General features: G+C 43.9%; 1 protein-coding gene across 1 annotated transcript in view; it reads right to left on the bottom strand.

Annotated features, from left to right (window-relative positions):
* LOC144889293 (DNA topoisomerase 2-binding protein 1-like) overlaps positions 1–10889 on the bottom strand; it is a 40069-nt gene extending 29180 nt beyond the window's left edge. Inside the window, exons 1-4 of the mRNA XM_078769380.1 lie at positions 10581–10889; positions 10304–10402; positions 4259–4358; positions 1152–1286 (exon numbers count right to left, since the gene is read on the bottom strand). Coding sequence (XP_078625506.1) covers positions 1152–1286; positions 4259–4358; positions 10304–10332 — 264 coding nt within the window. The 5' untranslated portion in view covers positions 10333–10402; positions 10581–10889. The remainder of the gene's footprint in view (positions 1–1151; positions 1287–4258; positions 4359–10303; positions 10403–10580) is intronic.
* Positions 10890–14806: the final 3917 nt, after the last annotated feature.

The following is a 14806-nucleotide window of genomic DNA, read 5'->3' as shown; positions in this document are numbered from 1 at the left end:
ATCTGCAATATTGGCTGAGATATGTCAAAAATCGTTTTTTTGATAATGGCAGCAGTAATTTGCATAAAAATGGTATGTGGGACATTTTTTCAGCTTGGGGCCATAGCTAGTCATTTTCTACACATTTTTTCCAATCTAGAAATCTAGAAATTAGAAGTATATCTCCGGGGGGTGCAGGGGGACCTAGTCTTCCTACTAGACTATTGGTGGAGATGAAAAGCTGGATGACATCGGCGAAGCAGTGCAATTGGTGACCATGACAGCAGATTAAGTGACCAAGGGGGGACAGGTACAGGATGAAGAGGAGGGGGTCAAGAACTGAACCTTGGGGGACACCTTGGGGGAGGGGAGCAGTGGGGGATTTGCAGTTATTGATGGAGATGAACTGGCGTCTGTCGGAGAGGTATGATTTGATCCAAGAGAGGGCAGTTGACTGTTATTAGACCATTTCTACGACACGTCAGAAAACAATCGTCGACCTGAATCTGAATTAAATGCAAAACAAAATAAGAATAATAGAAAACCACCCTTTTTGTTTTTCATTTAACTGGATGGTACATATAATGGCCTCGTTAGGACACACTTTCTTGTCGGAGTACTGTTGCTAAATCATGATTTCTTCCACCAAATAAATGGGGGGAAAAAAATCTTGAAACATAATATCGACTCGGGGTGTAGCAAATTTTTTAAATCGCAAATTGGCGCTGGGATTACTCGGGGATCGACAGCTGAACGTTAACCTGAGTCTTTCATGTGCTGACTAGCCAGGCCTGACGTTTGACTGCATTTACACGTGAAAGGCCTGCTTTGGCAGCATTTGGCATTTGGCCAGGGTGCCAGTGATAACTTCCTTCCTCTTTGCAAAAAACACCGTGAAAACCTCAATGTCCACGTGCTAATGCTAACACGCAGGTTCCTCAGCTTAAGCTACATCCGAGGAAACTTTGCCTTGTCAGGCTCTGCTTCCCAACACTTCACAACAACAGGCAAGGCAACTTCCAATGTTTATAGTTAGGCCAATAATAGAACCCAGATGAGACAGCGCAAAGAAAAGTGCACTAATTTATCATTTAAAGGGACAAGTACCACAAATTCACCATTAAAAGCAACCAACAAATTGAACTCGATGGCTGATCTTAAACAACTCATACCTTCCTGAGATGAGCGAAGGCCAAACCACTGAAGTCGTCACAAACATAAAGAGACTTGTCATTACTCTTCATTTGGAGAACGGCGACTTCATGAACTTCCTGCAGCAAATCCTGTGACTGCCCTGCCACAATTGCCTAATAGACAACAGAAGTCAATCAGCACATCTTTCGGGAAGTGAAGGTCAAACCAAAATTGAATTTGATTCCTCAATGAAAAACACATGTATAGCAAACGGAAAGGATCACATCCTTTATGAAGATAAAATAACACACAACATTATGTTTTAAAGGACGTTAAATACCAAGAAGCCTTTCCATGCGATATACCAATTGGCAAAAACGTGATATAATGCCACTTGCGTTTTACAGCCAATCAAAGAATAGACATGGCTGCTTTTAAGAACCAATCATGCACACAGAAAAGTAGGAAATTTGCTGAAGTTGCATTTGCTTGTTAATAGAACACACAAGGACGTAAAGAGAAAATGTTGATATATAATTAATGATATAGTAATTACACTCGCAGGAGAGGGTATTGCATTTGGGTCTGTTTGTTACTTGCCGGAAAAGATTCCGGCAAGTATGTTGATCTGTTCGTTTGTCTGTTTGTCTGTTTGTCTGTTTGCAGCACTACGTCTACACCGTTGCACGTAGAATCGCCAAACTTGGCACACATATTGGTCTTGCCCTCTAATGTACTGTGCCCAAATGATGACGTCATCAGTCACGTGGTTCGGCCGCCATCTTGGAAAAACCGAAAAATTTTGCACCTCGATATCTCAAAGTGCTGAACAGAAAAAATTGAGACATGGCTCATTGTGAAGAACTCTCCATGGGGAATAAAACATGTTAATGATGACGTCATCAGTCACGTGGTCGGCCGCCATCTTGGAAAAACGGCAAAACTTTGCACCAATATATGTCCAAAAGTGCTGAACAGAAAAAATTGAGACATGGCTTATTGTAAAGAACTCTCCATGGGGAACAAAATATGTTAATGATGACGTCATCAGTCACGTGGTTCGGCCGCCATCTTGGAAAAACGGGCAAACTTTGCACCACTATATCTCCGAAAGTACTGAACAGAAAAAATTGAGACATGGCTCATTGTAAAGAACTCTCCATGGGGAATAAAATATGTTAATGATGACGTCATATGTCACGTAGTTCGGCCGCCATCTTGGAAAAACCGGAAAACGTTACACCTCCATATCTCCGAAAGTCCTGAATAGAAAAACTTGGGACGTGGCTCAATGTAAAGAACTCTCCATGGGGAATAAAATATGTTAATGATGACGTCATCAGTCACGTGGTTCGGCCGCCATATTTGTCCTAAATGGCCAATAAAAAAGTACATTCCGGCAAGTCCTCGGTCTCTGACCGATTTTTCATTTGTCTGTCTGTCTGTCTGTTTGCAGCACTGCGTCTACACCGTTGCACGTAGAATTGCCAAACTTTGCACACATATTGGTCTTGCCCTGGAATAGACTGTGCCCAATTGATGACGTCATCGGTGACGTGGTTCGGCCGCCATCTTGGAAAAACCGAAAAACCTTGCACCTCTATATCTCCGAAAGTACTGAACAGACAAAATTGAGACATGGCTCATTGTAAAGAACTCTCCATAGGGAATAAAATATGTTAATGATGATATCATCGGTCACGTGGTTCGGCCGCCATATTTGTTCTAAATGGCCGATAAAAAGTACATTCCGGCAAGTCCTCGGTCTCTGACCGATTTTTCATTTGTCTGTCTGTTTGTCCACACAGAATAAATACGATTTTCTCGGCAGCCGTTAGTCCGATTGACAGGAAATTTCCACCATAGGTACAACTCCACCTGTATAATTTTTTAATGATAATTATGACGTCATAGGCCACGTGGTATGGGCGCCATCTTGGAAAAATCTAAAAACATTGCTCCTCTATAGCTCTGAAAGCACCACATAGAAAAAAATTGAGACATAGCTCATTGTAAAGAACTCTCCATGGGGAATAAAATATGTCAATGATGATGTCATATGTGCCTCCATTACGACGTCATAATTTGACAAGTACAAAACTTCATCCGATCAAGATGAAATTTCTTGAGCGTCACCTGGGGATAAATTGGTGGAGAAAAAAATAATAATGATGACGTCATCAGTCATGTGGTTCAGCCGCCATATTTGTTTTTAACACAAAAGCCTTAAAAACCACTGAAAACATCCTGGCGAGGGTCTGCAATCTCCGATTGCTCTTTCTTGTTTGGTTTTTGCAATTTGCCTCGTGCTTCAGTTTTAGAGCATCGATGTTTTATTTTGAATTTTAAAATGATGCTTCCAATGTGATTTCAAATTTGCAATCTCACCAATTCCTAGAAAAAAAAATGTACACTTGAACACGCACACAGCTTCTGAATGCTCCACACTGCTATTCAATTTAAGGAAACAACGGAAGGCAAGGAGGTGGGGGAGAGGAGGGGGAAGGGGGGGGGGGTACTTTACGGCTCCAAACAGAAGTGTAGTGCAACGATGTCGTCGTTCAAATAGCAGATAATAGAAAAAGTCCGCGATGCAGACAAAGAGGAAACGCAGGGTTGAAGAGGCACGCAGCATAAGTGGACAACGCCAGATGAAGCTGCTCAATAAGCAGGAATTGCAGTGAACAGAGACGAGTAGCTGCAGGATCACATGAGTGGCGCAAACAACTGGTGGAAGAATGACTTGAGTGTCAGCAAGATGGAACCACGGCCGATGTGTGGCACAGTCGGGTGGGACAAGGCTTACGGGACCCCTTTTACCCTTCGCCCGAAGACTTGCGGGTGGCCACCAAAGCGAACTCGGGTCTCAAAGTCCCACAGCAGAATAGAATGTGCAAAAGTTTCCAGAGGAAAGCGATCAATCGACTGTTATGTAGCAGCGTTTGCGCAACTCAAGTAACATTGCTCTTCATTATAATGCAAACAAACTTACAATCTGATAAATTATTCATAGTGGCAATTATTTTGTTTTCTATTCACTAAGGGCAAAAATCAAACTAAAAATGTGTCAGATAGTTTGGCTTTTATAAAAAGAAGACATTGGGACAATCCCAAATTAAAAGAAAGTAGTTGAAACTTTACAAACCTCTTGTGCTTGTTTGAAGAAGATGCTTTGCACTGTGTCAACTTTCACAAACTTCACAAACAGCTCATCTTGGGATTCACAGTTCAGGTCCGTCATATTGCTGGACAATCATTCACAAAGATGTATACATGTGCAGATCAAAAAGGGTGGGAAATATAACAGAAGTGGAAGCTTTTACAACATACAGTCACGTGAAAAAGTAAGTACACCCCATGTAAAGTTTTGACTTTTTCAACATATTTCAACATACAGCGATTTGATCTTCATTTCAACAATATTGTTGCGGATATGGGATTTGCATCCATCCATATCCGCTTGTAAATATTCCCCTATTTCCTCAATACTTCCCAACTATCCCCAATCCCCCATTCCCTATTCCCATTTTCTGTAAACAACACTCTGTAGACCCGACCTCCCCCTATTTCCCCCATTAAATGTCGTGCCCAGGTTCACCGCATCTCATGTAAGACAACTATAGGACATCTTGCTAGTTATTCTTAGTCTATGTCAGTTAAGGACTCGTTTCCATTAATTCTGACCCTTCGTTGCACAGAATGTGATTGTATGGCACCGTTAGGAAGTTTAGGACCTCCCAATACCTCCCCGCAGCTCTTCCTCACAGTTCAACAACAACAACGACAACGAGCGCAGGGAGTGCGCGTCCTCACTCCGGCTTGGTTGGTAGGGGGTGTTGGGAGGGCACCAGGCCTTCCCAACGAGCCGCCATCGAACATGTGCTCGACGGGGTTACCAAATAGGGGCTCCCTGTCAGCTCCTCGTCAAGGGCGGAGCCCGGTAACCCCCGCACCCAATGGAAGCGGCGGACCAGCCCCAGTGGGGCGGAGCCAACCAGCCGAGGGCGTGTCACTCCCCGCTGAGCATGCGCAGGGAGAGGGAGGTGACGTCAGATGCGCGCCGAGCTTGGAGAAAGAAAGACGTCCCCTTCGAGCGCTGTGAGACCTCCCCGCATCTTCTGGACCGTGCTTTATCCTGTCCCCGAGCCAAGGTGCACCTTGTGCTATCGACCTACCTGTCCCTTCCTGCCATCAATCCCTGTGTAAGTCAGCCTTGTTCCGTTCGTCTGTGGTCTGTCTGGGATTAGATAAGACGGTAATTAAGTGCCCATCTCTTCTGTGTCTTTACCTCACTGCCTTGTAATCTACCCCTTTTCTCCACCACTGTAATTATACCCTCCTCCGGAGGTCTTGAGAACTGTACCCCTTGCGTCGTTTCCTCTTTCCCAGTCGTCGTGTCCTTTCTATCATTGATTTGGCATAGCGCGATTTGGCCAATGTCTGGGGGAATCTGGTGAGTTGGGGAAGAATCGGGGGAACTGTTAGGTCGCGGCAATACCACCGCTCGGTAAATAACATCTACACCGCGTCCGTAACAATATTGATAGATAAAGTTGATATAATATCACAAATATCATGAAACATTTACATTTTGTAGTCCATTGTATAATTTAAATAAACATAAATGCAAATTTCGCATGTGGAAAAAGTAAGTACACCCTTGGCTCCAATAGGTGGTATTGCCCCCTTTGGCAGAAACAATCTCAAGTAGGCATTTCTTATAACTGTGTACCAGTCTCTGACATCGACTGGGAGAAATTCTTGCCCACTCCTCCATGCAGAATTCTTTCAGCTGTGCGATGTTTGAGGGGTTTCTTGCATGCACAGCTTGTTTCAAATCCCCCCACAACATCTCGATGGGATTTAGATCCGGGCTTTGACTTGGCCATTCCAGAACCATTGATTTCTTTCTTTTCAGCCATTCCTTGGTGGATTTACTGCCATTTTTAGGGTCATTGTCATGTTGCAAGGTCGACCTTTGGTTGAGCTTCAACTTTCCGACAGATGGCCTCACATTATCCTCAAGCACCCTCTGGTACAATGAAGACTTCATAGTGGATTATATGATGGTGAGCTGCCCAGGCCCTGATGCAGCAAAGCTGCCCCAAACCATAATATTTCCACCACCATGCTTTACAGTTGGTATCAGGTTCTTGTGGTCAAATGCTGTCTTTGGTTTTCGCCAAACATGTCTTCTGGTACTGTGGCCAAATAGCTCTACCTTTGACTCATCTGTCCAGAGCACATTGTTCCAGAAGTGCTGGTCTTTGCCTCGGTGTTCATTGGCAAACTTTAGTCTTGCCCTGATGTTCTTTCTGGACAGCAAAGGTTTCCTCCTGGTGCACCTCCAATGTAGATCAAATTTGTGCAGCCTCTTTCTAATGGTAGACTCGCGCACTTTGACATCAACAGTGGAAAGAGCTACCTGTAGGTCCCATGATGACATTCTGGGGTTTTTCGAGACTTCTTTCAGCATAGTGCGGTCTGCTCTCGGGCTGAACTTGCTGAGGCGGCCTGGCCTGAACAAGTTGGCAGTTGTTTGGAATCTTCTGCACTTGTAGATGATCTTCTGGACAGTCGAATGAATGAATGAATGAATGAATGAATGATCGTTTTAAGGCCATTTTCCCCGCGAGAGTGGGGGTTAGCCTTGCGGGCCCCATGACAATCATGGTTCCCTGTTTGAGGCAATGTTTTTTTTATGGCCGGATGCCCTTCCTGAGTCAAATGATTGATTTCAAATTGTTTGGAGATCTTTTTAAATCCCTTCCCAGACTCGTAGGCATCTATAACCTTCTTTCTGAAGGCCTCAGAGAGCTCTTTTGATCTAGGCATGGTGACGCCGCACACTTCAACAACAAAGAGCAAACCAAACGAAATGTCTGAGGTTTAAATAAGACAGGTTCCTCCAAGATCCTCTCTAACGATGTTCTAATCATTTGCACCTGAGCTGGTGCACCTGATTCTAATTTTAGGTATTTGAAGTAGTGATAAATGTAGGGGTGTACTTACTTTTTCCACATGCGAAATTTGCATTTATGTTTATTTAAATTATACAATGGACTAGAAAATGTAAATGTTTCATGATATTTGTTATATTATATCACCTTTATCTATCAATATTGTTGAAACTAGGGCATGCCCGTACTATATCTATATCTAAAATTATATCCCCCCCCCCCCGCCCCCTCTATTTACATGAAATGGTTTGGTCCAAAGCGAACGGCTTGCGAGTGGTGACAATCCCCCCCCTCTATTTACATGCAATGGTTTGGTCCAAAGCGAACGGCTTCCGGAGTTTGGTAAAGAAATCGCCATCGCGTGCACAAACGCGCAGGAAAGCGAATGAAACGCAAATTCGTTTTTATTAGTTGTAAAACATAGTTTAACGCCAACATAGTTTGCAAACGTGAAATAAATGAATACGCTCTCAAATGTGCCATCCGAGGCAGAGTGTGCCCGCCACGTTCGGCACACGCGATCGTTCGCTGCTCTCTGATTGGTTGAATCGTTTTTTGGACATAGCTCGGTAAGTAATTGTCCGATTAATATGAAACCTTGAAAAGGCACATCCTCGGGTCCCCAGCAATATACCTGGCAAGTTAAAAGTATATCGGACCCGTGGTTGTCGAGAAACAGCGGTCACAGACAAACAAACGTACAGACAGACAGAGATTACTGGAATTATAGATAGATGAAGATCAAATAGCTGTATGTTGAAATATGTTGAAAAAGTCAAAACTTTACATGGGGTGTACTTACTTTTCCACGTGACTGTACAGTGTACATGTCAACTCTCATGGATATTCTGTTTCACAATTTTGATCTCCTCATGTTGACAAGAGGATAAGTTCCATGAAACTCAAGTGAATAGATTAACTTCATGCGAATGTTTATCTGCATTTGGCAAACCAACTATGTGTTGACAATTTAAATTTTAACACAAAAGGTTTGCCATCAATTGATCGACATGAATGAACTCTCCATAGTTGGGAAATAAATAACTTAGTCTTTGGCTGACAAGCATTTGCATTCTTCATACACATACACACGCACGCACGCACGCACACACACACACCAAATTATACAAAAATATACAAAATCAATCCCCAAGTAATCAAACTGATTGAGAAAGCAATGGGGCGCTAGAATACCACATTGATATTACAGCACTCTGAAGGAAATATCAAAATACCAGATGTGAAGATACAGAGTGGAATCTTCCAGGGAGACAGTCTTTCCCTCCTTCTGTTTTGTCTGGCTCTGGACCCACTAAGTAACCTCATCAATGAACAAAGACATGGATATATCATAACAACCAATAGGCGAACATCCAAAGAAATAGGAAAGATGACACATCTCCTATATATGGATGAGTTAAAGCTCTTGTTGCCAAATGACAAAAAAATTGAGAGAACAACGAAAACGAATAAAACGGTTCTCCGAGGACATTCAAGGAATTTGGACAAGACAAGTGCACCAAGTGCACATTTGTACAAGGTAACCCAGCAAAAACAGACAACATAAAAATTTACCTTAAAAACAACAATACAGCAGTTAGAACAACGCAGCATCAATAAAATACCTCGAAGTCGAAGAGGGCCACCAAATATATCACAAACAAACGTGCAAAACAATCGCCAAAGAATACCTACGTAGACCGAAGCTGATCCTGAAAGCATACCTTTCCCCAAGAAACAAAATCAAAGCCATAAACCAGCTCACAATACATGTGTTCTAATATAGCTGCAGAATAATAAACTGGCCACAATCAGAAATCAACAAGTTAGACAACAAAACAAGAAATTCCTTGCCATCCACAAAACGTTTTACAAAAACCAGTACATCCCGAGAATGAAGAAAATGACCAAATACCAGGACCTCAAAAATGCGGTCAAGAGATATTGGAAGCTGAAGAGCATCACAATTGTACCAGTGACAATTGGAGCAACAGGAATAATAAAGAAGAACCTCACTGAGATTTTGAAAACAATCCCCGGGAATATTACCACAAATAAACTACAAGTGGAGGCAACCCGGGGTTCGGTGACGATCCTGAAAAGAGATCTTGGAACAAAACTCCGAAAAAGTTGAACAGCTTGGGCCATGAACCGTGATCCCTCACCGAAGAGGAGGTGGATACTTTGGGTCCTGGGAGGCCTCCGTTCCACCTCCTGAAACCCGCAAATGGAAATAACACACACATACATATATACACACACACACACACACACACACACACACACACACACACACACACACACACACACACACACACACACACACACACACACACGTACAAACATACAACACACACACATACATATATACAACACACATACATATACAACACACACAGATACATATACAACACACACACACATATACAATTACAACACACACACATATACAACACACACATACACATATACAACACACACGCACACACATACACATATATATATATTGTATACATATACATATACAACACACATACACACATACATATATACAACACACATACATATACAACACACACACCTACATATACAACACACACACATACATATACAACACACACACACACACACACACGTACAAACATACAACACACACACACACGTACAAACATACAACACTCACACACACGTACAAACATACAACACACACACATACATATATACAACACACATACATATACAACACACACAGATACATATACAACACACACACACATATACAATTACAACACACACACACACACATACAACACACACATACACATATACAACACACACGCACACACATACACATATACATATACATATACAACACACATACACACATACATATATACAACACACATACATATACAACACACACATACATATATACAACACACATACATATACAACACACACACCTACATATACAACACACACACATACATATACAACACACACATACAACACACATACAACACACACACACACATACAACACACAGATACATATACAACACACACACACATATACAATTACAACACACACACATATACAACACACACATACACATATACAACACACACATACACATATACAACACACACACACACACATATACAACACACACACACACACACACACACACACACACACACACACACACACACACACACACACACACACACCTGAGGTGATTCCGGCTGCCTCCTTTCATTTTCTTGTGGCCGTGAATGATCTCATCGTTCCTTTTAAACAAGACGTTTGTTTGGCCTGGATGGTACCATCTAAGAAAAGATAAACACCGAATGTGTCCGTTAGTGGTGTTATACACACATTATACATATAACATTCATCGACATCACCACAGTGAATTACCCAACAAATCAACACAAATTACTTCACGAAACGGAATGTTTCGATCCAAGCGATTATCGAGATCTGCACAATCACAAACTATCTTACCTGTGAATGTGAGGAATAAGGTACAGCTCGTTTAACCTGACGATCCAATCCGATTCCAGAAGGTTCCCAAGGTTACACAACCTGAGGCCGAACCCTGTTCAGCAGATCAAACTCGAATTCACCAGATTCCGATTCATTGTCAACATTCCTTCTTTTTTTTTCTTCCGGTCATTCTTTCTACATCCTTAATCTTTTGCATACAACTACCTCATCAAACTAAACGGTAGCTTATAATTAATATTCATGTATAGATTGTGAGATGTAAACGCTGAAATAATGCGAGTGTAATGAATTATCAACGTTCCCGCCAAATTACTGAACCGGAAGTCTCGAACTACAAACCAAACAGCCCGGAACTCGCGGATGATCCCATTGGACGATACTTTCAGATAACACTGCAGTCAATGAAATTAAACTATTATATGTGGATAGGTTAATAAACATTTCTATTCGTCTAAATAAATAACACTTTCAAAAAAATATATTTAAAGTTTACTTCCGTTATGCCACGTGACTTGATCAAACCAATCATAATCGAAGATTTCTTTTTCCACGCATTCTCCAAATATTAAATATAAACTTTTTTTTGTCCTTTAAAATAAATTATAGTTTGCTAATAATACTGCTACTAGGGTCGTTTCTACATAGGATTTCAAATGATAAGAAACTGAACTCTCCATTCTTGAAACATGCATTTCATGCTTAATTTACTCTACTTTTCATACCGCTACCCAAAATGCAAAGCAGTATAGGTGCATAGATAAGCGTGGCAGGTGCCTCCTCCTTCTGACTCCTCATTACATTATCGTCTTTCCCTCTTCCTCGATTTTTTTTGCCGCTGATAACACAATGAACTTGTTGTTTAGGGAAACTTTCACAAGACGAACGACTGAAAATGACGCTCCAGACAGTATTTGCTCGAGTACCACGATAGCATTGTTTACAAGACGACCGCCATTTTGTTAAGCGGTGCCGAGCACTCCGTTCCGTTGGAGTGCTTGCTTGAGCGCTTTAAGCGAATGAGCCGCTTGGCAACCAGTAAGCATACCTGAGTAAGAACACCTGAGGTTATTTTGTTTTCGACTATGCCTTTTAGAGGCGGCTTTCTTCAGTTTTATCTTGAATTCATCATTGTACATACGAATTTGACTGGACAACTTTTCCCAGCTAGATGACCGATTAAGCTCTTTCCAAGACGAATTAATTATTGTGATATATAGATTATCGTAGATCTGAAGCAGTTCTGACTTCATCAATGTTTATTTCCTCAGCCACCTCAGCTTTATAAGTGTGCGGAAGTTGTTTTCATTCCTGTTTGTTTGTGAACAGGAAATCTCATAGTTGTGGAGAGATTCGGACGAAACTTGGTGGACAGGCTGGGTGTGTGATAAGGAAGAATTGATTCAATTTTGGTGAAGATTCGAATCCAGATCCGGATCAGATAATTTTTTAAGTTATTCTCCATCAATGAAAGGGCTAAAAACGATATACAGTATCCTCTTGGTAAGCCGTGACGTAACCACTGATCTGTATATTATACAGATCAGTGGGCGTAACGCGCCGCATCATAATTCTGTTTCCGGGTCCAAACGCGCGCGTTACATCAAGGCTTACCAAGAGGACAGCATGATATCTCAGTATCTCATCTTTAAGTTCTAAACTCGGGATACAAATGTCAAATACAACTTTGTGAAGGGAGGTGAGGGAGGAAGGGATGCGTGGGGTGGGCGTGGCATGTAAATGTGTACCGTGTGGCACCACCATGTGGTGGTGGCAGAGTTTGTTCCAACTTCTTTTTTTTACCTGGGCAATGCTGAGGTTAAAACACTTTTCGCATGGGTAAATTTGTACTCCTTCCCTTCCCTCCTCCAAAAACGGGGGCCTGTTTTTGGAGGCCGTTCAGGCGCAAAAACCGATAAACGCCATTTTTGATGAAACTGAACTATGTTTACCGAAGTATGTTTCAATACCTCCGTTTCAGTAGGCAAATCATTTTCTCCCAAAACCCGATCGCGTCCACATATTTTAAGATACAGCCCATGTCATTTTGATGGGTTTCACCTGGAATGCACAGCAGAAAATCTTGATTTTCTCATTTCAGCAAAAATGGATATATCTGTTTTTGCATCTGAACTCTTCATATATATATATATATATATATATATATACTGTATATATGTATATATATATATATATATATATATATATATATATATATATATATATATATATATATATATATATATATATATATATATATATATATATATATATATATATATATATATATATATATATATATACACATATATATATATATACACACACACGTATGTAGCGGTTACCGGAAGCATACACAATCATCTTGCACCGGCCGATGACGCAACCGGCGAGCGGTGACTTGCCCGGACTCGCCCGGACATGTCCAGGCTTGCCTTTCCCGGGCGAACACTTGACTCGCATACCACGCCCCGTTGAGAGGCGTGGCTTACCTATTTGCATACCACGCCCCGCCTGAGAGGCGTGGCTTTTTGTGTGTTGAACTTTGATTATAAATTGCCGCCCGTTCGATCGGCAGATTCAGTGCTTTTGAGTTCTTTCATGTGGAGCTAAAATAAATAGCTCGGTGAAACTTCGTTCCTGTGTCGTCCATTTTGTCTGGCTTTATTATGCGAGCACAGCTCCCACAATTGGTGACCCCTTTCTAAGAACACGGCTATGGAGTCAGCTGTGGCTTTGAAACTCCCGGGCTTTTGGGAGTCGCACGCGGCCGTTTGGTTTGCTCAAGCGGCTTCTCAAATCACCCTGCGGAAAATTACGGAGGACATGACGCGCTACCATCATGTGGTCTCTGCGCTCACCGCCTCCACCGCTGCCCGGGTCCTGAGCTTCCTACAGAACCCACCGAACGCCGACAAATACGGCGCGCTCAAAGGCCTCCTCGGTGCGTTTGGACTCACGGAGACCGAACGCGCGCGACAACTACTACACCTCCCGGAGCTTGGCGAGGCCCGTCCATCCGAAAGCATGGACCACATGCTTGCTCTTCTCGGTGACCACAGCCCGGACTTCCTCTTCCGCGAGCTGTTCCTCCAGCGGCTGCCCGGGCAGGTACGGTTAGCTTTGGCTAATTCACCCATCACGGACCTTCGCGCCCTGGCCAAGGAGGCCGATACATTTTTCTCGGCCAGGCGACAAGTCGGAGCGGCCGCCTGGGACCCTGGGCCGACCGAGGCAATGCCCGCGCCACGACCGGTGCCTCCACCGGCCGAGTCCGCGCCACTGACGGCAGCGGCCACCGTGACGCCCCGTCGACCGAACCCGACACGACCGCTGGAGCCTCCACCAGAGCGGACCATGTGCTATTACAACGCCAGGTTTGGGCAGAAGGCCAGAACGTGCCGCTCACCGTGCACTTTCGGCAGGTCTGGAAATGACCAGGCCGGCGCTCGCTGCCTGCCATGAGCGTCGGCCATTGAGGCAGCCTTCTGTTTATCACGGATACGGAGTCCGGGCGGCGATTTTTGTGCGACACCGGCGCTCAGCTGAGCGTGATACCCGCCTCGGTGCAGGACAAACAGGCCGCACTGTGCGGCCCCGCCTTGGTCGCCGCAAACAGCTCCTCCATCCGCACCTTCGGTTCGCGCAGCGTCACATTCTGCTTCGGGGGCCAGCACTTCAGGTGGGACTTCATCATGGCGAACGTGCCCATGGCCTTGATGGGTGCAGATTTTCTTTGCGCACATGGGCTTTTGGTCGACGTCAAATGGCGTCGGCTCATCAACGCGGAGACCTTCAGCTCGCTCGCTTGCTCATTGAGCGGCTCCGCTCCAACCAAGCTAGCCTGCACGCTCCCGGCCACGGACGATTTCACCCGCCTACTCGCCGAGTTTCCCGCCCCCAGGCAGCCAACGTTTTCGGCTGTCGCCGTCAAGCACGGCGTCGAACACCACATCCCGACCACAGGTCCACCGGTCTACGCCAGGGCTCGTCGCCTCGACCCGGCCAAACTCGCCGTGGCGAAGGCGGAATTCGACGCACTGGAGCGATTGGGCATTGTGCGGCGCTCGAATAGCGCGTGGGCCTCGCCCCTGCACATCGTACCCAAACCGGGTGGCGGATGGCGACAATGCGGCGATTACCGCCGTCTCAATGACGCCACCACCCCCGACCGGTACCCGATACCACATATACAGGACTTTTCCACCTGTTTGGCGGGGCGGTTG

This window comes from Myxine glutinosa, unplaced genomic scaffold (genome assembly GCF_964187855.1).
Source record: "Myxine glutinosa unplaced genomic scaffold, kmMyxGlut1.1 SCAFFOLD_2321, whole genome shotgun sequence".
Lineage (NCBI taxonomy): Eukaryota > Metazoa > Chordata > Myxini > Myxiniformes > Myxinidae > Myxine > Myxine glutinosa.
The sequence above is the reverse complement of the archived record's forward strand: the minus strand, read 5'-3'. Positions and strand labels throughout refer to the sequence as shown.